Here is a 27,781-nt window from a genome sequence, read left to right as displayed (position 1 = left end):
TGCCTCCTTTACTGAGCACGCTCGGCCTCGGTCTCTCACCCGCGGGTGCCGGACTCAGGCCGGAAGTATGCCGCGGCCCAGGCCTCACCAACTTCACGCGCTGCCGGCGTTCCCGTGACGTATTTCCGGCGCGCCCGCCCTAGTGCTCTTCACACTGGCGCGGCTGTGACGCGACGGAGGCGGCGGGAGCGGCAGCCGTGGGCACTTTCCACGGGTGAGGCCTGGAGAACGGGTGGACGTGCAGGCCAGAACCCGGGACCCACCCGGCTGAGCCCCCAGACTCTCCGCTGCCCACGACCCTCGGAGTGGCACCCTCTTCTGGCCGTCTCCTCTCGTGGGTCCCGAAGAACGGGTGCAAAGCCGAGTTCCTCCGCTGTACTGCGCGGGCGCGCGTTTCGTTCTTCGGTTTTGCCACGGTTCTGTGACTCCCTAAAGGTTGAGGGCTACTGAATTAGAAGAAACGCCGAGCTGGCTTCTGCTGGGCTGCCAGGCAGCGTGCTTGGACTGGGGAGGGCAGGGCGTGTTTACTCTCAGTAGAGCAACCGCAAGACCTCCTTTAAAAATACCAGTTCTGAGCTTCGGCATTGGAGAGGCCGCCTGTCATTCAGCCTCTTCAGACCCTCTCTCACTCCCTGTCTTCCGGAGCGTGAGTGAAGCCCGGGTGAGGTGTTTTCCCACACGCCGGGGGCCCGGAGCTGAGAAGGGGCATGGCCAGCATCACGCAGCTGTTCGACGACCTGTGTGAGGCCCTCCTGCCGGCTGCCAAGACTCACCTGGGCCAGCGCAGTGTGAGCCGGAAGAGGGCAAAGCGGAGCCTCAAGAAGGTGGCCTACAATGCTCTTTTCACAAATCTTTTTCAAGATGAGACTCAACAGCTGCAGCCTAACATGTCAAAACTACCAGCGAGAAACAAGATCCTCATGTTGTCCTTTGACTTGAGAGTGGGTGGCCTGGGCCCCAAGGCCGACCGTTTGGAGGAGCTTGTGGAGGAGCTTGAAGCAGCCCCTTGCTGTCCGCTTTTGGAGGTGGGGTCTGTTTTGGACCTCCTGGTTCAGCTGGCAGGGAGTGGTCCCCTTCAAGTTCTGCCGAGAAAACGAGACTACTTCCTTAACAACAAGCATGTGGGGAGAAACGTTCCGTACAGCGGCTATGATTGCGACGACCTGAGTGTGTTTGAGATGGACGTTCAGTCTCTGATCTCCAGAGAAGAGTGTTTGTGTCACAGCATGATCCAGGAAACACTTCAGGTTATGGAGGCTGCTCCAGGCACTGGCCTGCCCACCGTCGGGCTCTTCTCATTTGGTGACCCTTGTGGTGACAGGTTCGAGAGAGACACCCGGGTCTCGCTCTTCGGGGCCCTTGTGCACAGCCGCACTTATGACATGGACGTCCGACTGGGCCTGCCCCCCGTGCCAGACAATGCGGAGCTCTCTGGGCTGGCTATTAAGGTAGAATGTTTAGTTTTTCCTCTTTCATCTCTCTCGGGGTTTGGAAAATGCTTCCTGTGACCTTTCTTCTTCTTCTTTTTTTTTTTTTTTTTTGAGACAGTGTCTCACTCTGTCACCCAGGCTGGAGTGCAGTGGCGCGATCTTGGCTCACCTTAACCTCCACTTTCTGGGCTCAAGCAATTCTCGTACCTCAGCCTCCCGAGTAGCTGAAATTACAGGCACCTGCCACCACGCCCGGCCTAATTTTTTTTTTTTTTTTTGAGATGGAGTCTTGCTCTGTTGCCCAGGCTGGAGTGCGGTGGCGCGATCTCGGCTCGCTGTAACCGCCGCCTCCCGGGGTCAAGTGATTCTCCTACCTCAGCCTCCCGAGTAGCTGTAGCTGGGATTTAGGTGCATGCCACCACGCCCAGCTAAGTTTTGTATTTTTAGTAGAGACGGGGTTTCACCATGCTGGCTAGGCTGGTCTTGAACTCCTGACCTCTTGATCCGCCTGCCTCGGCCTCCCAAAGTGCTGGGATTACAGGCGTGAGCCACCATGCCCAACTAATTTTTGTATTTTTAGTAGAGGCGGGGTTTCACCATGTTGGCCAGGCTGGTCTCCAACTCCTGACCTCAAATGATCCACCCGTCTCGGCCTCCCAAAGTGCTGGGATTACAGGCATGAGCCACTGTGCCCGGCCTGGTGACCTTCCTTTTATCATGGTAAAAGGGGGGATAGTCTGGTGGCTGCATTGTCCTGAGGTGGGGCTGCTGGAGTGGGCTTACTGGCGGCCACCCTCCTCTGCAGCGACAGTGCTGCCCACCTGCCGGCCAAAGCAACATGCTGCTTTTCATCTTTACCTAATGGGGTATGTCGTTAAGCTACCTCTGCCTTCTAGAGCTGCCGTTTAAATTGAAGTTAATTAAAACAAAATAAAATACTCAGTTCCTCAGCCCCACAAGCCACATTTCAAGTGCTCAGTAGCCACGTGTGGCAAAAGTGTTCATGTTCTGTAATTCGTGCAATTGGATATGTTTTTGCTGTCTGTCGCCTGAGGCTTTACCATGGTACGCTGTAGCTCCTCATTTGAGTTTTGTATTTTATTGCCTTATCAGTGTTGCCAAAAGGATACATTGTTACTAGTCGTTCTATTCTTATGCGATAGCTAGATGATTTAGAAACATACATAATGCTACAGCAAATGTCTTGGTGTACAGCCGTTTTGTTTTTTGTTTTTGAGACAAGTGTTGCTCTGTCGCCCAGGCTGGAGTGCAGTGGTGTGGTCTCGGCTCACTGCAACCTCCATCTCCTGAGTTCAAGCGATTCTCCTGCCTCAGCCTCCTAAGTATCTGGGACTACAGGTGTGCGTCACCACACACAGCTAATTTTTGTATTTTATACGTTTGTATTTTTATTTTTTTATTTGATTTGATTTTTTTTTTTGACACAGTCTCGCTCTGTCGCCCAGGCTCGAGTGCAGTGGCACAATCTTGGCTCGCTGCAAGCTCTACCTCCCAGGTTCACGCCATTCTCCCGCCTCAGCCTCCTGAGTAGCTGGGACTACAGGCACCTGCCACCACACCCTGCGAATTTTTTGTATATTTAGTAGAGACGGGGTTTCACCGTGTTAGCCAGGATGGTCTCTATCTCCTGACCTCGTGATCTGCCCGCCTCGGCCTCCCAAAGTGCTGGGATTACAGGCGTGAGCCCGGCCTGATTGTTCTTTTTTTTTTTTTGAGATGGAGTCTTGTGTAGGGACCAGCCCTACAGGGTCTGTGGGTTTTTCTCTCCATATGCGGAGACGAGAGATGGTAGAAATAAAGACACAAGACAGAGATAAAAGAAAAAACAGCTGGGCCCGGGGGATCACTACCACCAACACGTGGAGACTAGTAGTGGCCCCAAATGCCAGGCTGCGCTGTTATTTATTGGATACAAGGCAAAAGGGGCAGGGTAAGGAGTGTGAGTCATCTCCAATGATAGGTAAGGTCACATGGGTCACGTGTCAACTGGACAGGGGGCCCTTCCCTGTTTGGCAGCCGAAGCAGAGAGAGAGGAGACAGCTTACACCATTATTTCTGCATTTCAGAGACTTTTAGTACTTTCACTAATTTGCTACTGCTATCTAGAAGGCAGAGCCAGGTGTACAGGATGGAACATGAAAGTGGACTAGGAGTGTGACTGCTGAAGCACAGCATCACAGGGAGATGTTTAGGCCTCTGGATAACTGCGGGTGGGCCTGAGTCATGTCAGGCCCTCCACAAGAGGTGGTGGAGCAGAGTCTTCTCTAACTCCCCCAGGGAAAGGGAGACTCCCTTTCCTGGTCTGCTAAGTAGTGGGTGCTTTTCCTAGGCACTGACGCTACCGCTAGACCAAGGTCCGCTAGGTAATGGGCGTCTTCCCAGGTGCTGCCATTACCACTAGACCAAGGAGCCCTCTAGTGGCCCTGTCTGGGCGTGACAGAAGGCTCACACTCTTGTCTTCTGGTCACTTCTCACCATGCCCCTTCAGCTCCTATCTCTGTATGGCCTGGTTTCTCGTAAGTTACAATTGTAGAGCGAAGATTATTATAATCTTGGAATAAAGAGTAATTGCTACAAACTAATGATTAATAAAGTTCATATATAATATTTATGATCTATAGTGTAACTATTCTTGTTCTATATATTTTATTATACTAGAACAGCTCGTGCCCTCGGTCTCTTGCCTCGGCACCTGGGTGGCTTGCTGCCCACAGTCTTGCTCTATCGCCCAGACTGGAGTGTGGTGGCGCAATCTCGGCTCACTGCAACCTCCGCTTCCCGGGTTCAAGCAGTTCTTCTGCCTCAGCCTCCCGAGTAGCTGGGACCACAGGTGCCCACCACCACGCCTGGCCGATTTTTATATTTTTAGTAGAGACGGGGTTTCACCATGCTGGCCAGGCTGGTCTCAAACTCCTGACCTCAGGTGATCCACCCGCCTCAGCCTCCCATAGTGCTGGGATTACAGGCGTGAGCCACTGTGCCTGGCCCCGGTGTACAGTAGTTTTTTAATGTTGAGTGTGATTTTTTTAATTCTGGGTTCCCTACATTGGAATTTCCAGGTCTGAGGCATCTCAAAAAGTTTCACTCTGAGTTCCACTGAGGCTTATGTGTTACATGGAATTGGAAATTGGCAGCCTTGACGAATTATTTTGTTTAATTCCTTAAATGGCTCATTGGTGGGAAACATTGTATGGTACACATGCGCTTGAGAAAAACAGAAGAAACATTTTGTTAGGTCTTTGCATGAAGTTCCTGGAATTCTCATCGCCCTTGGATGAAACGTGGACACAGCAATAAGTGGCGGTTTGCCCTTCCGTGTGTCTCCAGGTCCCACCGAGTGTGGATCAGTGGGAAGACGAAGGATTCCAGTCAGCGTCCAACTTGACTCCTGATTCCCAGTCTGAGCCCAGCGTGACCCCAGACGTGGACCTGTGGGAAGCCGCACTCACCTATGAGGCCAGCAAGCGGAGGTGCTGGGAGCGAGTTGGCTGGTGTGTGCCCTTCTTTGCCTTGGCATGCAGTGCCCCTACCCCTGCATGAGCGTGGCCTTGGATGGGGTGTGTGGGGGGCGTTGTGTACTCAGGGGTCCAGGCAGTTGTGATGGGTTAGTAACCTAAGCTAGTGTCCAAAATTGACTGAGTTCTGGGAGTTAAGAGAGATGCAGAGGGGAAAGCACTAACAGCCTTTAAGGAGGCCTCCCCTCCCCGTGCCGGTAACCAGATCACACCTGTCGGGCAGAGCTCCCCTCCCCGTGCCAGTAACCAGATCACACCTGTCGGGCAGAGCTCCCCTCCCCGTGCCGGTAACCAGATCACACCTGTCGGGCAGAGCTCCCCTCCCCGTGCCAGTAACCAGATCACACCTGCCAGGCAGAGCAGTCGGGGCAGCTAAGTTATGTCCTTAAGAGCAAGAGAGCTGCCTGGCAGGCTGTGTGATTAGTGCCAGGAAGAAATGCTCACTGGGCATGGGGTGCTGATGAAGGAGCCTTTTCCATTCATGTCTAGAGGAATTGGGGTGCTGATGAACACGGAACCTTTTCCGTCCGTGTCTGGAGGAGTTGGGAGGGGCAGTCTGGGTGATGAGAAGCTCCAGCTGCAGCAGCTTTTTCCTGACTGGTGCCAGCAGCTTGCTCTCTGGATGCGGTAGCCACTCACTCCCTGGCTCACCTGGGTCCAGAGGCCTCTGCACTCAGCGCCTCTCAGAGTCTTTAATGTGGTGGTATCTTTTGATAACTCCCAGAACCCAGGCAGAGAATATGCATTTTGCCTGGGCGCGGTGGCTCACATCTGTAATCCCAGCACTTTGGGAGGCTGAGGCGGGCAGATCACTTGAAGTCAGGATTTTGAGACTGGCCTGGGCAACATGGTGAAACCCCGTCTCTACTAAAAATACAAAAATTAGCTGGGCGTGATGGTGCTCGCTTGTAATCCCAGCTACTCAGGAGGTTGAGGCACAAGAATCACTTGAACCTGGGAGGTGGAGTTTGCAGTGAGCCGAGATTGCACCACTGCACTCCAGCCTGGGTGACAGAGTGAGATTGTCTCAAAAACAAAAAACAAACAAACAAAAAAACACGCATTTCCCCAAATGTTTGGCCATGGAATGCCCCGTTCACATCCAGTCCACTGGTGATCCTGTGGGTTTCGGTTTGGGGAGTGTTGGGTGAAAGAGTCAGGGCTGGCCGGGAGCTGAGTGCTCTGGGATGCAGTGGCTGGGCTCTGGCAGCCTGGACAGGAGCATGTGCGCCTGGGCGGGCGAGCTTTCCTGACATCTTGAAGATTCCCTCAGGGTTGGCTGTCTCCCTGCTTCCCAGCACGGTGGTGGTGGCCTTATCTTGACTGCCAGGGCCTTCCTGCTGTGTCACTTCCTGCTGGTGCATCAGTCAAAGCAAATCTCATGGTCCTGCTCTCTGCCAATCCCTCACACGTTTAAAAACTGGCCTTTGGGAGGCTGAGGCGGGTGGATCACGAGGTCAGGAGATCGCGACCATCCTGGCTAACACAGTGAAACCCCGTCTCTACTAAAAATACAAAAAATTAGCCAGGCGTGGTGGCGGGTGCCTGTGGTCCCAGCTACTGGGGAGGCTGAGGCAGGAGAATGGCGTGAACCCGGGAGGCGGAGCTTGCAGTGAGCGGATATTGCGCCACTGCACTCCAGCCTGGGTGACAGAGCGAGACTCCGTCTCAAAAAAAAAAAAAAAAAAAAACTGGCCCTACAAGTTATTGCTTTATTCTGTACATGTCTGCTAATAGTATTTTTTCTGTTTTTTTTTTTGTATTTATTTATTTATTGAGGCGGAGTCTTGTTCTGTTGCCCAGGCTGGAGTGCGGTGGCACCATCTCCAGCTCACTGCAACCTCCGCCTCCCGGGTTCAAGTAATTCTCCCTGTCTCAGCCTCCTGAGTAGCTGGGATTACAGGCACCTGCCACCATGCCCAGCTAATTTTTGTAAAAACTCAGAACCTTCCAACACCAGGTTCCCTTCACCTGGAACATTCTTCAGCTCACCATAATTAGGCAACTCCTTTCATCCTAAACAAACTAGGTCCCCCAAACTCTCCCTCATAAGTCTGTCTGTCTGTCTCTCTCTCTCTTTCTTTTCTTTTTCTTTCTTTGTCCTTGTTGCCCAGGCTGGAGTGCAATGGCGCAATCTTGGCTCACTGCAACCTCTGCCTCCTGGATTCAAGTGATTCTCCTGCCTCAGCCTCCCAAGTAGCTGGGATTACAGTGGGATTACAGGCATGGGACACCACGCCTGGCTAATTTTGTGCTTTTAGTAGAGATGGTGTTTCTCCATGTTGGTCAGGCTGGTCTTGAACTCCCAACGTCAGGTGATCCACCCGCCTCGGCCTCCCTAAGTGCTGGGATTACAGGCATGAGCCACCGTGCTGGCTGTATTTCATTTATTAACTCCCCCTTTTCTAGGTTCATTTTTTCGGGTTGCTGATGAGGAGACATGGTCACTCACTCTCCTCATCACCCTGTTCTGAATACGCTGGAGACTGCGGAGCTCCCGCACGGTGGGGCCCGGCGGTGGTTCCTATAGGGAGGTGCTGCTGTGTGCCTGGCAGTGTGCTGAGCACAGCCTGGGCAGCTCCTGTAGGGACTTTCTGTGCCCAGGGCCCTGTAGAGCGAAAGTGCTGTGGTCATCTCAGTGTCCAGTGGCTGACCTGCACAGGGCCACACAGTGGCTGGACCTGAGTTTACGTCTCCTGGGCCCCTCTACTCCCTGATCCCACGGCCCCTGACACTGCAGTCGGGTCAGCCTGATGCTGTGGTTCAAGTTCCTTTGGCAAATCGTTTGGTCTTGTTTCATTTTAAATCCCAGCCACCTGCTAGTTTCCTGCTGTGATGAGCTCTGACCAGCAGGTGGCTAAAGAAACTGCCGCCTAGCCAGAAATTGAGCCCTCTCCACTCTCCAAGACATCAACCCTGCTTTCCCACAGGTCCCAAGACCCCACGGGGGGCCACTCTCCCCTGCTGTTGCCCACCCTGAGAACCACCATTGTCCGACTGCTCACGGCCCTCCCTGCTGCTGAGCTGCAAGGGCTGGGTTAAGGCAGAGGGAGGCCTTTCAGACCCTGGAATGGTCTCTTTCTCTGCATGTGCCACCCATCTGGGGGAAGCATTTTGCTACATTTTGGGCTGTGTTCTCTCTGGGGACCTGTTGGGGCGGAGGGTGTTCACTCCAGAGCCTGCAGGATCCTGCGCTGTGTCTTTGTGTTTCCGCTGTGGGCTTTTTTTCCCTCAGTTCTGAGTCACCAAGAGGGGTGTGCAGCCATGGCAGTGCTGGGGGCCAGTCCTGGAGGAGATGGGGTGGAAGTGGCTGCGGGGGAAACAGGGTTGTGCCCACAGCCTGCACCCCTGCCGAGGCCATCTGCAGGAAGAAATGCAGGGGGCAGACAGAGGCTCTGAGAGGCTGTGTCTTTCTCATGCTCATCTCATCCTGAGGGAGCCTGGGCAGGCGTCTGGGGTCCAGAGCGGCCCCACCTGCTGACTGGACATCTCAGGGCTGGTCTCCTTCCTCCTACCCCCTCCAGCCCACCCTTTTCATAGCAGAGGTGGCCAGTAAAAGTGTGTTTCTTGGAGCTGATTGTTTTTGCAGGGAGGACGGGGGTGTGAGTGTGTGTAGTGCCAGTACCTGTGGTTTCACAGCCTCAGCACCAGCAGAAGGCAAATTTCCTCAGAGTTACATGTGCCCAGGGCTGCGTGTACCAGCCCACCTTACCTGTTACTGTCTTAAAAATTTGTGAACTTAGCCAGGTGCAGTGGCTCACGCCTGTAATCCCAGCACTTTGGGAGGGTGAGGTGGGCGGATCACGAGGTCAAGAGATCGAGACCATCCTGGCTAACACGGTGAAACCCCATCTCTACTAAAAATACAAAAAATTAGCCAGGCATGGTGGCCCGTGCCTGTAGTCCCAGCTACTCGGGAGGCTGAGGCAGGAGAGTGGTGTGAACCCAGGAGGCAGAGGTTGCAATGAGCCAAGATCGTGCCACTGCACTCCAGCCTGGGTGACAGAGCGAGACTCCATCTCAAAAAAAATTTTTTTTAATTTTTTTTTCTGTATCCATCTCTTACGGTTTTTCTGAGGTGGGGCAGTAAAATTTGTATAATGTTTTTACCGTCTTAACCAGTTGTACAGCTTTGTAATGCTGTGTGTATTTTCCCTGCTGCACAGCAAGTCTGCAGGAAACTGTGAACCCATTAAACAGCTCCCCATTCACTACACTTTTTTTTTTTTCCGAGATGGAGTCTTGCTCTGTTGCTCAGGCTGGAGTGCAGTGGCACGATCTTGGCTCACTGCAACCTCCACCTCCCGGGTTCAAGCCATTCTCCTGCCTTAGCCTCCTGAGCAGCTGGGATTACAGATGCCCGCCACCACGCCCAGCTAATTTTTGTGTTTTTAGTAGAGTCAGGGTTTCACCATGTTGGCCAGGCTGGTCTTGAACTCCTGACCTCGTGATCTGCCTTTCTTGGCCTCCCAAAGTGTTGGGATTATAGGCATGAGCCACCGCACCTGGCCTCCACTTTCTGTCTCTAGGATTTTGGCCACTGTAGGGACCTCATGTAAGTGGAGTTGCACAGTGTTTTGTGATGGCTCATTTTACTCCACTTGGCGTCCTCGAGCGCCGTCCCTGTGGAGACAGTGTTTTGTGATGGCTCATTGCACTCCACACGGCGTCCTTGAGTGCCGTGCCTTCTGGAGCACGTGTCTGAGCTGCCTTCCTTTTTAAGGCTGAATGATGGGCGGGGGTCTGCACGGACGGTCTGTGTTTATCCTCCTCCGTTGGGGGCTCAGGCTCCTCTCCCCCTGGCTGTTGTGGATGTTGTTGCCGTGGACGGGGGTGTGGATGCTGCTGTGGACAGGCATGTGGATAGGCATGTGGATGTTGCCGTGGACAGGCATGTGGCTAGGCATGTGGATGTTGCTGTGGACAGGCATGTGGATAGGCATGTGGATGTTGCCGTGGACAGGGATGTGGATGCTGCCATGGACAGGAGTGTGGGTGATGCTGCCGTGGACAGGGATGTGGATGATGCTGCCATGAATAGGGGTGTAGATGCTGCCATGGACACGGGTGTGGATGATGCTGCAGTGGATAGGGTTGTGGATGATGTTCCCATGGACAGGGGTGTGGCTGATGCTGCCGTGGACGGGGGTGGATGCTGCCGTGGATAGGGGTGTGGATGATGCTGCCGTGGACCCGGGTGTGGATGCTGCCATGGACGGGAGTGTGGGCGATGCTGCCGTGGACGCTGCTGTGGACAGGAGTGTGGCTGATGCTGCTGTGGACAGGAGTGTGGCTGATGCTGCCGTGGACAGGGGGTGGATGCTGCCGTGGATAGGGGTGTGGATGATGCTGCCGTGGACCCGGGTGTGGATGCTGCCATGGACGGGAGTGTGGGCGATGCTGCCGTGGACCTGGGTGTGGATGCTGCTGTGGACAGGGGTGTGGATGATGCTGCCATGGGTGTGTGTGGGTGATGCTGCCATGGACAGGGGTGTGGGTGATGCTGCCGTGGACCTGGATGTGGATGCTGCTGTGGACGGGGGTGTGGGTGATGGTGCCATGGGTGGGTGTGGGTGATGCTGCCATGGACAGGGGGTGTGGATGATGCTGCTGTGGACCTGGATGTGGATGCTGCTGTGGACGGGGGTGTGGGTGATGGTGCCATGGGTGGGTGTGGGTGATGCTGCCGTGGACAGGGGGTGTGGATGATGCTGCTGTGGATAGGGGTGTGGATGATGATGCCGTGGACGGGGGTGTGGGCGATGCTGCCGTGGACAGGGGGTGTGGATGATGCTGCTGTGGACCTGGGTGTGGATGCTGTTGTGGACGGGGGTGTGGGTGATGGTGCCATGGGTGGGTGTGGGCGATGCTGCCGTGGACCTGGGTGTGGATGATGCTGCTGTGGAACTGGGTGTGGATGCTGCTGTGGACGGGGGTGTGGATGCTGCTGCTGTGGACGGGGGTGTGGGCGATGCTGCCGTGGACCTGGGTGTGGATGCTGCTGTGGACAGGGGTGTGGATGATGCTGCCATGGGTGGGTGTGGGTGATGCTGCCATGGACAGGGGTGTGGGTGATGCTTCCGTGGACAGGGGGTGTGGATGATGCTGCTGTGGACCTGGGTGTGGATGCTGTTGTGGACGGGGGTGTGGGTGATGGTGCCATGGGTGGGTGTGGGTGATGCTGCTGTGGACAGGGGGTGTGGATGATGCTGCTGTGGACCTGGGTGTAGATGCTGCTGTGGACGGGGGTGTGGATGATGCTGCCGTGGATGGGTGTGGGTGATGCTGCTGTGGATAGGGGTGTGGATGATGATGCTGTGGACAAGGGGTGTGGATGCTGCCATGGATGGGGTATGGATGATGCTGCCATGGACAGGGGATGTGGATGATGCTGCAGTGGACCTGGATGTGGATGCTGCTGTGGACAGGGGTGTGGATGATGCTGCCATGAACAGGGATGTGGATGCTGCCATGGACCTGGGTGTGGTGCTGCCATGGACAGGGTGTGGATGCTGTTGTGTACATGGGTGTACAAATCTTATTTTGTTTGTAACAGAAGAATATGAGTGAATCACCATCTTGAGGGCCACTGGCGTGGCCTGGGGTGCTCTTCCAGGGCTGGGCCAGTCGGATACCCCCGGCCATGCCCAGGACCCCAGGCAGGTGCCCTGGAACACTTTCCACATGAGTTGTCCTGATAGAATCGATCGTGCTGGTATTCACAGCAGCAGCATCCACAAAAGGCTGGGTGGTGAGCTGACATTCGTACCTGGCTATGTTTCTTAGAGTTTATTGTTTTGAATCACTTCTATTCTTCTGTTCATGCCCATTCCCGAGAGAAAGCACCCTGGTGCTGAGGTGCAGGTCACCACGTCTGCTCATGGCCTCTCTTCTGCACCCCTCGCAGCCCCCCTGGCCACAGAGAGGAGCCTTACCTGACGGAGGCGGGAAGGGACGCTTTCGACAAGTTCTGCAGGCTCCACCAAGGGGAGCTCCAGCTGCTTGCTGGGGGCGTCCTACAGGCCCCGCAGCCCGTGCTGGTGAAGGAGTGCGAGCTGGTGAAAGACGTGCTGAACGTCTTGATTGGGGTCGTGTCTGCCACGTTTTCCCTCTGCCAGGTGAGAACTGCTCACTCCCCGCCACAGTGGTGTGGGGCTGGCCTGCCCTCCACCACGCAGTGCCCAGCCCTTTATGGGGCAGAACAAGCCCCAGTGCAGGGAGTGGGGAGTGGCAGGGAAGGCCAGCTCCCAGGGCCACCAGTGATGACAGCCAGCATCATCCCATTTTGGTTCTAAAAAGTGTTAATTTATTAATGTCCTTTTAAAAAACTGCAGAGAAATAACATGTTTATTGCTGTCGGCAGAGCGATAGAAAATGTTCCTCCCCCCATTTCCATTTCCGTCCTGAAGTGCCAGGCGCCTTCCGAGCCTTCCCACCGCTCGGGAGGAGCATCTGCCTGCCGAGAGTATCCCGAGACTGGGGCCTGCGCTGCTCTTCTCACTGGATGCGGTGTCATCCGGGACGGGGCCGGGCCTTACTGGTTCTGGCACCAGCTGCAGTTTAGCCAGCCCTCTTGCTGGGCACTGGAGAAGTGAATGGATATATTCAGAAAAATGAAGTCTTGCTCTGCAGCTTTTTCATTTAAGTGCTCATCCCCTTCCTTTGTCTTAAATGTTCTTTTATGGTGGCCATTCTTAGACTTCAGAATGGACTAGAAGCACAGCCAGTGACTGCCCCAGAAAAGTGCTCACCAGCAAGCTCCAGCTGCTGCCGGCGCTGAGGGCGCCTGTTCTCAACACCGTGCTCACAGCTCATCTTGTCTGTTGTGGGGATAGCCTTATTGTGTGGAACCAACCCTGACTGTCTTTTTTTTTTTTTGAGACAGGGTCTCTCTCTTGCCCAGGCTGGAGTGCAGTGGCACCATCACAGCTCACAGTAGCCTCGACCTCCTGGGCTGAATCTCAATCCTCCCACCTTAGCCTCCACGTAGCTGGGACTACAGGCACGTGCCACCACACTCAGCTCATTTTTTTCTTTTCTTTTTCTTTTTCTTTTTTTTTTTTTTGGAGACAGAGTCTCGCTCTGTTGCCCATTCTGGAGTGTAATGGCACGGTCTCGGCTCACTGCAAACTCTGCCTCCCAGGTTCAAGCAATTCTCCTGCCTCAGCCTCCCGAGTAGCTGGGATTACAGGTGCATGTCACTACGGCCAGCTAATTTTTGTATTTTTAGTAGAGACGGGGTTTCACCATGTTGCTCAGGCTGGTCTCTTGACTCCTGACCTGAGGTGATTTGCCCACCTCAGCCTCCCAAAGTGCTAGGATTACAGGCGTGAGCCACCACGCCCGGCCCACCCAGCTAATTTTTAAAATGCCTGAAGAGATGGGGTCTTGCCGTGTTGCCCAGGCTGGTGTTGAACTCCTGGGCTCAAGTGATCTGCCTGCCTCAGCCTCCCAAAGTCCTGGGATTGCAAGTGTGAGCCGCCACGCCCGGCCCCTACTTTTCATTTCTGATTTTAGTAACTTGATTTTTTTCTCTTGTTTTCATAGTCATCTTTTTTTTTTTTTTTTTTTTTTTGAGATGGAGTCTCGCTCTGTGGCCCAGGCTGGAGGGCAGTGGCGCGATCTCGGCTCACTCCAAGCTCCGCCTCCCGGGTTCACACCATTCTCCTGCCTCAGCCTCCCTGAGTAGCTGGGACTACAGGCACCCGCCACCGCGCCCGGCTAATTTTTTGTATTTTTAGTAGAGACGGGGTTTCACCATGTTAGCCAGGATGGTCTTGATCTCCTGACATTGTGATCCGCCCGTCTTGGCCTCCCAAAGTGCTGGGATTACAGGCGTGAGCCATCGTGCCCGGCCCTAGTCATCTTTTTTCTTAATTATTCTAGCTAAGACTTGTCAATTTTGTTGATCTTTTCAAAGAGCCAGCTTTTTGTTTGGTTCTCTCTATTGTTTTTCTATTTTGTATTTTTTTTTTCTTTTTGAGACGATTCTCACTCTGTCACCCAGGCTGGAGTGCAGTGGTGTGATCTCAGCTCACTGCAGCCTCTGCCTCCTGGGTTCAAGCGATTCTCCTGCCTCAGCCTCCCAAGTAGCTGGGACTACAGGCATGGACTACCACGCCTGGCTAATTTTTGTATTTTTAGTAGAGATGGGGTTTCACCATGTTGACCAGGCGGTCTCAAACTCCTGACCTCAAGTGATTTCACCCACCTTGGCCTCCCAAAGTGTTGGTGTTACAGGTGTGAGCCACTGTGCTTGGCCTACTCTGTATTTATTTCTGCTCTAATTATTATTTGTTTCCTTCTGCTAGTTTTGGGTTTAACTGCTTTTTTTTTTTTTTTTTTTTTTTTTGAGATAGAGTCTCGCTCTGTTGCCCAGGCTGGAGTGCAATGGCGTGATCTCAGCTCACTGCATCCTCTTCCTCCTGGGTTTAAGCAATTCTCCTGCCTCAGCCTCCTGAGTAGCTGGGATTATAGGCGTGCACTACCCCGCCCGGCTAATTTTTGTTTTTATTAGAGATGGGTTTTCACCATGTTGGTGAGGCTGGTCTCAAACCCCTGACCTCAAGTGATCCGCTTGCTTCGGCCTCCCAAAGTGCTGAGATTACAGATGTGAGCCACTGCGTCCAGCCTGTTTTTCTTTTCTTTTTTTTGGAGACAGGATCACCCAGGCTGGAGTGCAATGGCTCAAACATGACTCACTGCAGCCTCAACTTCCTAGGCTCAAATTGATCCTCCTGCCTCAGCCTCCCGAGTAGCTGGGACCAACAGGCATGCACCACCACGCCTGGCTAATTTTTAATTTTAATTTTTTTTTTTTTTGAGACGGAGTCTTGCTCTGTCTCCCAGGCTGGAGTACAAAGGCGTGATCTCAGCTCACTGCAACCTCTGCCTCCCGTATTCAACAATTCTCCTGCCTCAGCCTCCTGCATAGCTGGGACTACAGGTGCACGCCACCACGCCTGGCTAATTTTTGTATTTTTAGTAGAGACGGGGCTTTGCCATGTTGGCCAGGCTTGTCATGAACTCCTGACCTGAAGTGATCCACCCGCATTGGCCTCCTGAAGTGCTGGGATTACAGGCGTGAGCCACCATGCCTGGCCTAACTTTTAAAATTTTTTTAGAGATGGGGGTCTTGCTATGTTGCCCAGGCTGGTCTCAGACTTCTGGGCTCAAGTGATCCTCCTGCCTCAGCCTCCCAAAGTTCTGGGATTATAGGTGTGAGCCACTGTGCTTGGCCTAACAGCTCTTTTTAAAATATCTCTTTAGGGTATACATGGTGCTGTTGTGGTTTGGTATCTTGTTCCTTTGTAATGCGGGATATTTTTTTTCCTTTCTAACGTGGGTATTTGCGGCTGTAACCTCCCTTCTGGCTTCTGCTATACCCCATTCATTTTGGTTGTCATGAGCCCTCTATTGGGGGTCTCCACTCTCTGGTTATAAACATACTGTGGAGAATGTCCTGTGGCGAGTCTTTGTGCATCTTCCATCATTTCTCTAATTCATCCCGAAGAGTCAAATGAGCAGGTCTCACGGCCGTCATGTTTTATAGCTTCTGCCCCAGGAGGCTGTCTGTGTACTTCTGTCCTGTGGAAGGTGTTCCGTTTTTTTCTACCCTTTTCTACACTTGGCATTTTAGACATGTATTTTTCAGTGTGGTCAGTGAGGATTTGTGCCTCGGTTTGGTCCCTCGGTGTGGGAGTTCTGGGTATGCCTTCTGGGCATTTGCTTTTGGGTCCTGGGGGCACTCTAGGTGGCGTGGGGTTGGGTGCAAGGGTGGAGGGAGACGGCACCTTACTGGGGGTCTGGGTGCCTGGCCTCTGTGACCGGTGTCCTCTGCCCCTGTGCAGCCAGCCCAGGCCTTTGTGGTGAAGCGGGGCGTCCACGTGTCAGGAGCGTCTCCCGAGAGCATCAGCAGCCTACTCTCGGAAGTGGCCGAGTATGGGACCTGCTACACGCGCCTGAGTCATTTCTCTCTGCAGCCCGTCCTGGACTCTTTGTACAGCAAGGGCCTCGTGTTCCAGGTATGGCCTTTGCCTCATGGTTGTCACACACCTTTGTGAGAACGGTGCACACGACCTGGAAGAGAGAATCTCAGAGGTCCTTCTGCAGGACCAGAGAGTCTAAACCTTTTCTTTCCTTGCTAACATCTGAAACCCGATAGTGGCTCTTGAGGGATGGGTCAGTGAGGATGTTTTACCTCACTAGAAACTTGGGGCAGATGTGTGTGGGCCCTGGGATATGTGGGCCCTGGGCTGTGTGGGCCCTGGGGTGTGTAGGAGGCAGGTGCAGCCAGCATTAGGGGTGCGCAGGGCAGGAAAGGCATGAGTGGGGCTCTTGCTGCCTGCTCCCCAGTGGGCCCCGCACATTGTGGATGACTGACAGCGCAGGGCCCTCCTGTTGGGTGAATTTACATTGCTGGGAGTTCTGAGCCAAGTCTGGCTCCAGAAGCTGCTGTTTGGTGAGTCTTGAAGCTGGCTCATGTGCTGAGAAGAGGCCCATGGGACAGGGGCTGCACCTTGAGTGGGAGAGAATAGGCAGGTGGATGATGGGGCATTTGGGTTTGGGGGATTGAGAGGAGGGTGTTGGGGAAGGTGGGCAGAGAGCCCTGGAGGAGCCAGGCAGCGCAGCCTCCTTTGACTGTTGCTGCTGCAGCAGGGGCTGTCGGGTGGGGTGATATGGTGAGGTGTAGGTTTTAGATGGGCTGTGGAGGTGGGCATGGTGGGAGCTGCACGGGGCAGGGAGAGCTTCTAGGCAGAGGCTCAGCCCTGAGGGACTTGAGAGCTAGAGATGGTGGAGAAGGGGTCAGAGCAGGGGACGCTGAGAGGGGCTGGACTGTGGTTCTTGTTCATCCGGCAGGCATAGCCAGGCGGCTCCTGGGGTGGGTGGACTGAGATTGGTCCAGGGTGCCCCTGTCTTAGTGTGACCTGCAGGGCCTGCTGCTGTGGCGTTGCCCAGGATGCTGGTGCCACTGAGACAGCTGTGGTCGGAGCAGCTGCAGCCCTCACAGCACTAGTGTCTGTGCACAGAGCACGGCCGCCGTTTCCCCCCCAGCCCCTTTGCCACGCCCCTGGGGCAGCTGGGCTCAGATGAGAGGAAGGGTTGGTGGTGGGCGCCCCTGGGGCAGCTGGGCTCAGATGAGAGGAAGGGTTGGTGGTGGGCGCCCCTGGGGCAGCTGGGCTCAGATGAGAGGAAGCGTTGGTGGTGGGCCACAGCTTCTGGCTTCTTGTGGATGGGCCGCATTTCCACCTGGCCCGGTGGCGGGGCGGGGCTCACAGAGGCCCATTGCTTGGAAATGGAGCCCAGAGCTGAGGCAAGAAACAAAGCACTGTTCCCAGCACTGGTGCCCCTCAGGCCCTGGGCACAGCTGCGTCCATGTGCCTGGCCGCCCTCCTCCCAGCCTCTTTGCCCACAGGCCTTCACCAGTGGCCTGAGGAGGTACCTGCAGTATTACCGGGCCTGCGTCCTTTCCACTCCGCCCACCCTGAGCCTCCTCACCATTGGTTTTCTCTTCAAGAAACTTGGCCGGCAGCTCAGGTGAGCCTCAGCATGGCGGCTGAGCAGGGGACTTTGCGGGAGCGGTGTGGGGCTTGCTGGGTGGTGGAGGGTTTGCCCTGCTCCCTGGCAAGGAGGGCCTGTGAGAACAGCCCTCAGCAGGCGACTGGATGGCCCTTGGCCGGCCGAGTTCACCAGGTGCCCAGTGCTGAGCGGGTGTGTCTGCCGTGGGCCCACCACAGCTGGCCCCATCCAGGCCCTCCAGGTCCGGTGGCTCCTGCCTAATTGGCACACAGGGTCCCTGGAGATGTGGCGTCCGGTACACACAAGCTGGTTAGTGAGCAACCAGGCTCGGGGGCTATTGGCAGGTGCCATCAGAGAAGGAAGAGTGAGGCGTTGGGAGCAGTGGGAGAGGTGACCTTCCAGGCCGAGGAGCAGAGTGTGGCAGCGCTGAGGAGACCCAAGGGCTGAGACACTGTGGGGCAGGGGAGCTGTGCTGTGAAGGGTGCGAGTTGTGGCAGATGCTTGGTACCACTGTGTGGATGGGAGGGGCTCTCAGGTGCAGCCCCCAGAAGTGGGAGGATCAGGGTGATTCGTGTGTTGGCCAGATCCTGGGAGGGAGGGCCTGCTGGGTGTGGGTACTTCAGTGGGGTGTGTGTGGACAGTGCAGGGGCACAGGGCTGCGCACGAGTCCTGCAGGGAGCCCGTTTCTGGGTGGTTGGGGTGCATGTGGTTTTTAAAGCCTGCATCTAAAGTTAGTTGCCCCAGGGAGCATAAAGATACGTGGAGACTTTGCTCACGATCTGATCCAGGCCTGGGGACCCTGAGCCCGGTCACCTGGTCTCATCCTGCCTCTGGGTCTAGGTACCTGGCCGAGCTCTGTGGCGTTGGCGCTGTGCTCCCGGGCACCTGTGGAGGAGGCCCCAGGGCCGCGTTTCCCACCGTGAGTTGTGCGTCCCTGCTGAGTGTGTCAGCCTGGTGGGCTCCAGGAAACGGGGGTGGCTGAGCGTGTCCCTGGAGGGCTGCTGCCGGCAGGGCTGCGCCTCACTCCCAGCGCTGGGTGCGCTGAGCTGCCCCCCACCCCCTTTGCGGTCTGCAGGGCGTGAAGCTGCTGTCCTACCTCTACCAGGAGGCTCTGCACAACTGCAGCAACGAGCACTACCCTGTACTGCTGTCCCTGCTGAAGACCAGCTGCGAGCCCTACACCCGGTGGGCAGTGGGCTGGGCAGGCGCGGCGGGCGCGCACTCCCACCAGGCAGACACTTGAGAGCGGTCCCTTGTCAGACACCTGCTGAATGTGGGGGTCACACAGGAAGGGGAGGGCAGGATAGGTGGACTGGGCAGGAGCCCCCAACCCCCCACCCTGCCCCCACTCCACACCCCCCACCCTGCCCCCACCCCATCCCGCCCCTCATGGATGGCCACACCCCACTCCACCTCTCACAGCTACGCCCCCACGTTGCCCCTCACTGACAGCCACGCCCCTGCCCCGCCCCTCACTGACAGCCACGCCCCACCCACCTCTCCGTTGACCACACCTACCCCTGCTTTTCCCCCACTGCAGGTTCATCCACGACTGGGTGTACAGCGGGGTGTTCAGAGACGCTTATGGCGAGTTCATGATTCAGGTGAACCACGAGTACCTCAGCTTCCGAGGTAGGTGGCAGCTGATTGCGGGGCAGGGGTACGTGCCTGTGGGCCTGGGTTCAGGGCCATGGCCATGCCGGCCACCCTGGTGTTCACCCTACCTTAGATAAGTCGTACTGGACACATGGCTACGTGCTCATCTCCAAAGAGGTGGAGGACTGTGTTCCCGTGTTTCTGAAGCACATTGCCTACGACATATACGTCTGCGGAAAGACCATTAACCTGCTGAAGCTCTGCTGCCCCCGGGTGAGGAGGGGCTCATGTGTGGGGAAGAGAGGGGCCGGTCTTCCCTGGGGCTGAGTATGAGGCTGGGGCTGAGTGCTGGTGGCTGTGCTTGCATCCCCTTTGGCAGCATTACCTCTGTTGGTCCGACGTCCCTGTCCCCCGGATCTCGGTGATTTTCTCCCTTGAGGAGTTGAAGGAGATTGAGAAGGACTGTGCCGTCTACGTTGGGCGCATGGAGAGGGTGGCCCGCCACAGCTCTGTCAGCAAGGAGGAGAAGGTGCGTGGCACCACGGGTCTCAGGGGCTTTCTTCGCCCCTGCCTCTGCTTCCTGGGGTCTCAGGTTGGTGGGGCGGACATGAGGGCTGTGCAAGATGGGGGCCTCCCTTCTGGCATTTTCTGTCCTGGCGGTGGCCTGGGTGGGTGCCAAGGGGGAGTTGAGATGAAGGGTGGGTGCCAAGGGGGAGTTGAGATGAAGGGTGGGTGCCAAGGGGGAGTTGAGATGAAGGGTGGGTGCCAAGGGGGAGTTGAGATGAAGGGTGGGTGCCAAGGGGGAGCTGAGATGAATGTCCGGAGCCAGATGCCAGGCAGGGGCTCTGTCTTCTCCTCCTGGGTCTGGGTGGCTCAGCCTGAAGCCCAGGCTTTGCTGGCGTGGGAAACAACGCTGGGGCCTCCCCGGGCCTGCCAGCTGTGGACAGACAGTCCTGGCTGCACTCCAGATGGCCTTCGCCCTTTGCAAGCCCCCTTCCTGCTGGGAAGGGACAGTGTGTCAGGGACGGGCCACGCCTCTCCTGTGTCCTCTGGGAGGGGCTCGGTGGTACAATCAGTGCCATTCCCAGGAACACCCTTTCTGGCCTGGTGCCTGGTGGGCAGCAGGGATACTTGGGCAGGGGCAGGCCTAAGAGGCTGAGCGGGGAAGCCCCCTTTTGAGACCTCTTGGTTTCCTTCCAGGGTGGGCACACACAGCCTTGGGGTCCTCAGCCCCAGATGTCTCTGTGAGAGCCGGTCAGCTCCCGTCCATGGCCTGGAGCCAGCCTTGCCACTGCTGAGAGCCTGGGGGTGGGGAAGGGGGGGCGGGGGGGGCGGTGTCCTGCCATCACCTGGTCCCTCCTCGAACCCTTGGACCATGTGTCTCCCCTGCCGGCCCTGAGTCCACAGGTGTCCTGGGCATCCTAGGTGAGGGGTCAGAGGATTAGGTTGCTTTTTTTTTCTTTGAGACAGGGTCTCACTGTGTCAGCCAGGAGGCTGGAGTGCAGCGGCTCGAACATGGCTCACTGCAGCCTCCACCTCCCAGGCTCAAGGGATCCTCCTGCCTAAGCTCCCCTGACCCCCGCCAAATAGTTGATACTACAGGCACCTGCCACTACACCTGGCTAATTTTTGTATTTTTAGTAGGGATGGGTTTTTGCTATGTTGTCCAGGCTGGTCTTGAACTCCTAAGCTCATGTGATGTACCCACCTCGGCCTCCCAAAGTGCCAGGATTACAGGCGTGAGCCACTGCGCCCGGCCAGGATGTTTTGATTACCAGTTGTCTTTCTCAGGAATTACGTATGGAAATTGCAAAACAAGAATTAATCGCTCATGCCCGGGAAGCAGCATCCAGGGTCCTGAGTGCACTGAGTGGTGAGTGGCCCCAAGTCCTCCCTTCTGCAGTTCCGGGGGGCCTTGCTGGGGCCTCCTTGTGACAGTGCGCCCCTTACTGTCCCAATGTAGACCGGCAGATGTCAGAACGGATGGCCTTGGATGCCCGGAAGCGTGAGCAGTTTCAGAGGCTGAAAGAACAATTTGTGAAGGACCAGGAGGTGGGTAGGACCTGTCCCTGCGGGGTCACGCCTGTCAGTTCTGATTTCACAGGCCAGGCTCTATGTGTTTTATAGCGACGCCAGGCGGCCAGGCAGGAGGAGCTGGATGATGACTTCAGCTACGCCCGTGAACTCCGAGACAGGGAGAGAAGGCTGAAGTCCCTGGAGGAGGAGCTGGAGAGGAAGGCGAGGTAGGGCAGCCCGGGCTCCAGGCCCAGGGGTGCAGTGTGGCAGGGGCCCCATAGCTCTGGCTTAATCTTACTGATGATTTTACTTTTTGTTTTGAAAACCTTCAAACATACATTAAGGTAGAAAGACCAATATGCTGAACCCAGAGTGGCTGTGGGCGTTCTGCCTTATCCAGGCATCCTTAGCTGTTCTGCGCGTTGTCTTGTGGTGGTTTGTATGGATTAGGGTCCAGGCGAGGCCTGCGTACTGTTTGGGGTCCTGTCTCTTTATTTATCTTCTTTCTGAACATCCTTCCTTATTTATTTTTAAGTCTGTTATTGGTCTGACAGAGACAGGGCGTTTTTTTTTGTTTTTTTTTTTTTTGGAAACAGAGTCTTGCTCTGTCACCCAGGCTGGAGTGCAGTGGCACAATCTCGGCTCACTGTAACCTCTGCCTCCCAGGTTCAAGCAATTCTCCTGCCTCAGCCTCCTGAGTAGCTGGGGTTACAGGCATCCACCACCACATCCAGCTAGTTTTTTGTATTTTTAGTACAGACGGGGTTTAACCATGTTGGCCAGGCTGGTCTCAAACTCCTGACCTCAGGTGATCCACCTGCCTCGGCCTCCCAAAGTGCTGGGATTACAGGCGCGAGCCACCGCGCTCGGCTGAGACAGGGCATTTGTCCAGCACAGCATCTGCGTCTGTCTCCCTGTGCTGTTATCAGCCTGTCCTGTGCTGTCATCAGGCTGTCCCAGGCTGAGTAGTGCTGGATCCTTCAAGGGGCTGTTCGGGGTTTTGGAGAGAGCCCCTCACGGGAGGGGCTGGCCGCTTCCTGCTCAGCCCCACGCGATGCTGTAGGTCCCAACCTTAGATCTGTTTATGGAGCGAGCGAGGGATGTGTGTGGAGGGGTGCGCGTGCCTGTGTGCACGCGTGTCCGTGTATGCATTTATGCATGAGTACGTGTTCATGCATGTATGTCAGTCAATACTGTCCTGTTAACACATGGAGAAAACCAGGCCTAGACACTACATCTCTGGCCTGTGGCAGCCAAATTAGAGCTGGCCAGTCCAGGTTTGAGCCCAGTTGCCTGCTGGGGAGAAGCTCAAAATCATGGGGCACGATCGGTGAAGCAGGCTTTGAATTCAGCAAATAAAGCGTTTGTGTTGGTTTTGCTTCATGTGCTTTTTTGCATTACTTTTCAGTTCTCAGGTTTGTACCTGTAGAAGGGGAAGAGGCCTAAACTTCTTAGAGGCCTGGGGCCCTCGGCCTCCTGCTCACCCCTTGCTTCAGGCCACACAGGATCTCATTCTGGTATTTGTCCAGCAGATGTTGCTGAGCCCTGGCTGGACGCTGACTCACCAGGGTCTCCCAGCCTGGCAGGTAGAAGGGCCTGCCTGGTGCTGCCCTGTAGGTGCTGTGAGGGCCCAGAGCTATCAGCCCCTGGTAGGGGGAGACGGGGGCGGGGGCCCACTAGGGCCTCTGTTATGGAGAACCATCCTGGCCTGAGGGGTGCCAGGTAGATGGGGTGGGGTGACTCTTGTGGCCGTGTCCTCTCTGGTGTGTGGCTTCAGGCAGGCACTGGTCGACCACTACAGCAAGCTCTCTGCAGAGGCAGCTCGTCGGGAGCAGAAGGCACTGTGGAGAATCCAGAGGCACCGACTGGAGAGTGCACGGCTTCGTTTTCTCTTAGAAGATGAGAAACACATTCAGGTATGTCTGCGGCTTCAGATGGCAGCTCTTCCCCTGGGCTTTGGGGGTCTGGAAACCCCCTGAGACTGCACACAGACCTACGTGCTCTTCTAGGAGAGGGCTGGTGGCTCTTGCGTTTGCGGCAGAGCACTCTCTCTCTCCCCGTGTGCCACCAAATCGCACAGATACAGGTGGTGAGGAGCTCGTGGTTTTGGAGTACTTTCTGCAGGCCCAGCGTCCCAGTGGAGCCCAGCACAAGCCTTGTCTGGTTCAGTGCACATGGCTGCCATGGGCGGTAGGGGCTGTGGCTTTGTGTGGGGTAGGGCTGTGCTTGACTCCGGCTCGGCCAGTCACCCCTCTGGCTTGAATTTCAGGAGATGCTGAAAGCAGTGTCTGAGGCTCACCAGCCCCAGGAGCCGCCAGACGTCCTCTTGAGCGTGCACCCCCAGGTAAGCAGCAGAGTGGAACCCAGGGTGCCCTATGGTTTTCCCATAGCCCTCGGCACCTGGTGTTGGTCATGGCTGCAGAGCTGAACTTGGGGGACAGTTCGAGGGCTGGGGGGGCCTGAGGCCAGACTGGGTCTGATGTCACCTGTGTTTCAGGTCACGTCTCCGGGCCCTGAGCACCCAGAGGGAGGCCAAGGCTGTGATTCTGGGTCTGCAGAGCAACACTCGCCTGCCTGGGATGGCCGGAACAGGCCAGGCCTGCTGACCCCACAGCCCCTTAAGCCTCTAGCAGTGGGGGCTGGTGGCACGGGGCTGCAGCAGGCGGAGGAGGCCAGACCCTTCTCTGACAGCCTCAGCATTGGAGACTTCCTACCTGTGGGCCCAGGGGCTGAGCCGTCTGTGCAGACTGGCATGGTCCCTCTCCTGGAGGTGGCGCTGCAGACCATTAACTTGGACCTGCCCCCCTCAGCTCCTGGGGAGGCACCCGCAGCAGCCAGCACTCAGCTCTCCAGGCCACAGGAGTATGACTTTAGTACTGTCCTGAGGCCAGCTGTGGCCACCTCACCTGCACCAGGGCCCCTGCAGGCTGCCGAGTGCAGCTTGGGCAGCTCAGGGCTACAGCTGTGGGAGGACAGTTGTGGGAAGATGGATGCCTGTGGCTCCGCCTCGCGGGAGACTCTGCTCCCCTCACACCCATCCAGGCGTGCTGCTCTGGAGGAGGGGAGCAGCCAGCCCACAGAGCGGCTCTTTGGGCAGGTGTCAGGGGGTGGTCTTCCCACAGGGGACTACGCTTCTGAAATAGCTCCCACCCGGCCACGGTGGAACACCCATGGGCACGTGTCTGACGCCAGCATCAGGGTCGGGGAGAATGTGTCAGATGTGGCTCCCACCCGGCCACGGTGGAACACCCACGGACACGTGTCCAATGCCAGCATCAGCTTAGGGGAGTCTGTGTCAGATGTGGCTCCCACTCGGCCACGGTGGAACATCCATGGACATGTGTCCAACGCCAGCATCAGGGTCGGGGAGAATGTGTCAGATGTGGCTCCCACCAGGCCACGGTGGAATACCCACGGGCACGTGTCCAACGCCAGCATCAGGGTTGGGGAGAACGTGTCGGACGTGGCTCCCACCCGGCCACGGTGGAACACCCATGGACACGTGTCCGATGCCAGCATCAGCTTGGGGGAGTCTGTGTCAGACGTGGCTCCCGCCCGGCCACGGTGGAACACCCATGGACACGTGTCTGATGCCAGCATCAGCTTGGGGGAGTCTGTGTCAGACATGGCTCCCACCCGGCCATGGTGGAACACCCACGGACACGTGTCTGATGCCAGCATCAGGTTTGGGGAGAACGTATCGGACGTGGCTCCCATCCGGTCACGGTGCAACACCCATGGACACATGTCCGACGCCAGCATCAGCTTGGGGGAGCCTGTGTCGGACGTGGTTTCCACCCGGCCACGGTGGAACACCCATGTACCCATCCCTCCGTCCCACATGGTGCTGGGGGCTCCCTCACCAGAAGCTGAGCCCAACACACCCAGGCCCCAACAGAGCCCCCCTGGCCACACATCCCAGTCAGCGCTCAGCCTGGGAGCACAGAGCACTGTGCTGGACTGTGGGCCACGGCTGCCTGTAGAAGTGGGGCCATCTCTGTCCTCCCCCAGCTCGGGCTGCGGGGAGGGGAGCATCAGCGTGGGGGAGAACGTGTCGGACGTGGCTCCCACCCAGCCATGGTGGCCCAACACCCCGGGAGACAGTGTCTCTGAAGAACTAGGTCAGAGTAGGGTGGCTGGTGGTCAGGAGTGGGACTGTGGGACGCACAGAGCCTGGGAGGTAGGCGGGCAGTGGGGTTGATGGCATGTGAAGTTCCCTTCAGGCCTCCTTGTCAGCCAGGACCTGGGCTGCTGTGGGGGACATGGGAGGGGCTGCTTGAGCCAGGGCCAGCTCGGCTCTGCTCTGCACTCTCCACAGGCACTCGGCCCTGATGCCCTCGTGTCCACTTGTGTCCACACAGGCCCTGGGAGGAGCGGGGACACTGAGGATCTCTCTCCAAATTGGCCTCTCAACTCACAGGTTAGGTGGATGCAGCCTGGGGGTCCCACAGCAGGCAGGGAGGGATCTGTCCCTCTAGGTTGTCACGCGGGTGGGTCCCACATGCGATTTTCCTTTTTTTGGCACAAGCTGGTTGTGGGGACAGCGTGCAGTGGGGAGGTGGTTCTGAGGCTGGTGTTTTGTTAGGAAGACACAGCTGCCCAGAGCAGCCCAGGCCGTGGTGAGGAGGCAGAGGCATCGGCATCGGCGGCGGAGGCTCAGGGTGTGGAGCAGGCCTACCTGGCAGGCCTGGCAGGGCAGTACCACTTGGAACGGTACCCGGACAGTTACGAGTCCATGTGTGAGTGCAGCAGCTGCTGCTGGCAGGGAGCCCTGGGCTGGCTGGTTCCCAGCACGTGCTCCATCTCCTGTGGATGGGGGCGGAGCCCTGGGCTAGCCGGTTCCCAGCACCTGTGTGCTCCATCTCCCGCAGCCGAGCCGCCCATTGCTCATCTTTTGCGCCCCGTGCTTCCCCGGGCCTTCGCCTTCCCCGTGGACCCCCAGGTCCAGTCTGCCGCTGATGAGACTGCCGTGCAGCTGAGCGAGTTGCTGACGCTGCCCGTGCTCATGAAGCGCTCCATCACGGCACCGCTGGCCGCCCAGTGAGTGCCCCTGCCCCTGCGCCAGTCTGCCCACCCAGCCCGTCCTGGCCCGCCCTGACTCCAGCTCCCTCCTGCCAGCATCTCCTTGGTGAACAAGGCCGCTGTCGACTACTTCTTCGTGGAGCTGCACCTGGAGGCGCACTATGAGGCACTGCGGCACTTCCTGCTGATGGAGGACGGCGAGTTCGCCCAGTCCCTCAGCGACCTGCTCTTTGAGAAGGTGACCTCCGGACACGGGGTGGGGCCAGTGGTAGAGGGGAGGCCATGGGAAAAGGGAGACTGGCTGCACGCCCACAGCCCCCTGCTGCTCTGGCACAGCCCCATGGGGTGCCAGCGAGTGCCAGGCATGTGCTTGGGACTCCTGGGGACGGTGGTCCCTTTTCTGCCTAGCTTGGAGCTGGGCAAACGCCCGGAGAGCTGCTCAACCCACTGGTGCTGAACTCTGTGCTGAGCAAGGCCCTGCAGTGCAGCCTGCATGGGGACACCCCGCACGCCTCCAACCTCTCCCTCGCTCTCAAGTACCTGCCCGAGGTGTTTGCCCCCAACGCCCCGGATGTGCTGAGCTGCCTGGAGCTCAGGTACAAGGTCAGCAGCAGCCCTGGCCGCGGGGGATGGGACAGGGGCCTGCCTGCCTGTGGGATGCCTGCTGAGCCACGCCTCCCGGCAGGTGGACTGGCCTCTCAACATTGTCATCACCGAGGGCTGCCTGAGCAAGTACAGCGGCGTCTTCTCCTTCCTGCTGCAGCTGAAGCTCATGATGTGGGCACTCAAGGATGTCTGCTTCCACCTCAAGCGCACAGGTGAGGCCCCTCCGGAGCCCGGCGCCCCGCACCCCTGGCTTGAGGCTGCGCTCACCTCTGCCCTCTGCCTTCTGCCCTCCGCCAGCCCTGCTGAGCCACATGGCCGGCTCTGTGCAGTTCCGTCAGCTGCAGCTGTTCAAGCACGAGATGCAGCATTTCGTGAAGGTCATCCAGGGCTACATCGCCAACCAGATCCTGCACGTCACCTGGTGCGAGTTCAGGGCCAGGCTGGCCACCGTGGGCGACCTGGAGGAGATCCAGCGTGCGCACGCCGAGTACCTGCACAAGGCCGTCTTCAGGTGAGGCCTGGGCAGCGGCTGCGTCCCTGTGGTCACGGCTCAGCCCACCCAGCAGCACTGCTTCCCCCCAGGGGCCTGCTCACGGAGAAGGCGGCGCCCGTCATGAACGTCATCCATAGCATCTTCAGCCTCGTGCTCAAGTTCCGCAGCCAGCTCATCTCCCAGGCCTGGGGGCCCGCTGGGGGCCCGCGGGGTGCAGAGCACCCCAACTTTGCACTCATGCAGCAGTCCTACAACACCTTCAAGTACTACTCCCACTTTCTCTTCAAAGGTGAGGCCCACCCTGCCTGGGAGGGCTGCGGGGGGGCCAGGGCGGGGCTCACACCGTGGGCAAAAGCCTGAGCTGCTCACTGGTCCCTAGTGGTGACCAAGCTGGTGAACCGCGGCTACCAGCCCCACCTGGAGGACTTTCTGCTGCGCATCAACTTCAACAACTACTACCAGGACGCCTGAGGCTGCTCTGCGGGGGACGTGCACAATAAAGGTGTTCTTAGACCCTGTCTGCAGCTCTCTCTCCTGGGCGGGGGCTGAGGACAGGGCAGGGT

General features: G+C 57.1%; 1 protein-coding gene across 3 annotated transcripts; it reads left to right on the top strand.

Moving 5' to 3' along the window:
* On the top strand, window positions 1-27,731 carry TUBGCP6 (tubulin gamma complex component 6). Of its 3 annotated transcripts, none has more exons than XM_034949180.3 (25): window positions 1-1,448; window positions 4,779-4,942; window positions 11,874-12,084; window positions 15,817-15,990; window positions 17,382-17,503; window positions 18,326-18,404; window positions 18,561-18,670; window positions 19,026-19,117; window positions 19,215-19,354; window positions 19,461-19,610; window positions 20,873-20,954; window positions 21,045-21,133; window positions 21,209-21,324; window positions 22,875-23,013; window positions 23,367-23,441; window positions 23,595-25,218; window positions 25,459-25,517; window positions 25,683-25,836; window positions 25,969-26,137; window positions 26,216-26,357; window positions 26,528-26,722; window positions 26,805-26,937; window positions 27,023-27,236; window positions 27,308-27,507; window positions 27,609-27,731. In XM_034949180.3, the coding sequence occupies exons 1-25, from the start codon at window positions 708-710 to the stop codon at window positions 27,716-27,718; spliced, it is 5,484 nt and encodes a 1,827-aa protein (XP_034805071.2). In that variant the 5' UTR covers window positions 1-707; the 3' UTR covers window positions 27,719-27,731. The 3 variants fall into 3 exon arrangements, 2 of the variants coding, with proteins under 2 accessions (XP_034805071.2, XP_003811077.3); XM_003811029.7 differs by having other exon boundaries at window positions 27,598-27,731; XR_004668675.3 differs by lacking the exons at window positions 26,528-26,722; window positions 26,805-26,937; window positions 27,023-27,236; window positions 27,308-27,507; window positions 27,609-27,731 and having other exon boundaries at window positions 23,595-25,277; window positions 26,216-26,356.
* Window positions 27,732-27,781: the final 50 nt, after the last annotated feature.

This window comes from Pan paniscus, chromosome 23, assembly GCF_029289425.2.
Source record: "Pan paniscus chromosome 23, NHGRI_mPanPan1-v2.0_pri, whole genome shotgun sequence".
In the NCBI taxonomy this organism is placed as follows: domain Eukaryota; kingdom Metazoa; phylum Chordata; class Mammalia; order Primates; family Hominidae; genus Pan; species Pan paniscus.
The sequence above is the reverse complement of the archived record's forward strand: the minus strand, read 5'-3'. Positions and strand labels throughout refer to the sequence as shown.

Excerpts from the sequence above, each read along its gene's own strand:
- TUBGCP6 (XM_034949180.3), top strand. The coding sequence starts at position 708 with ATGGCCAGCATCACGCAGCTGTTCGACGACCTGTGTGAGGCCCTCCTG. Across the intron at positions 18,671-19,025 it reads AGCTGCGAGCCCTACACCCG|GTTCATCCACGACTGGGTGT; the intron begins GTGGGCAGTGGG and ends CCCCCACTGCAG. Across the intron at positions 27,237-27,307 it reads CTGCACAAGGCCGTCTTCAG|GGGCCTGCTCACGGAGAAGG; the intron begins GTGAGGCCTGGG and ends GCTTCCCCCCAG.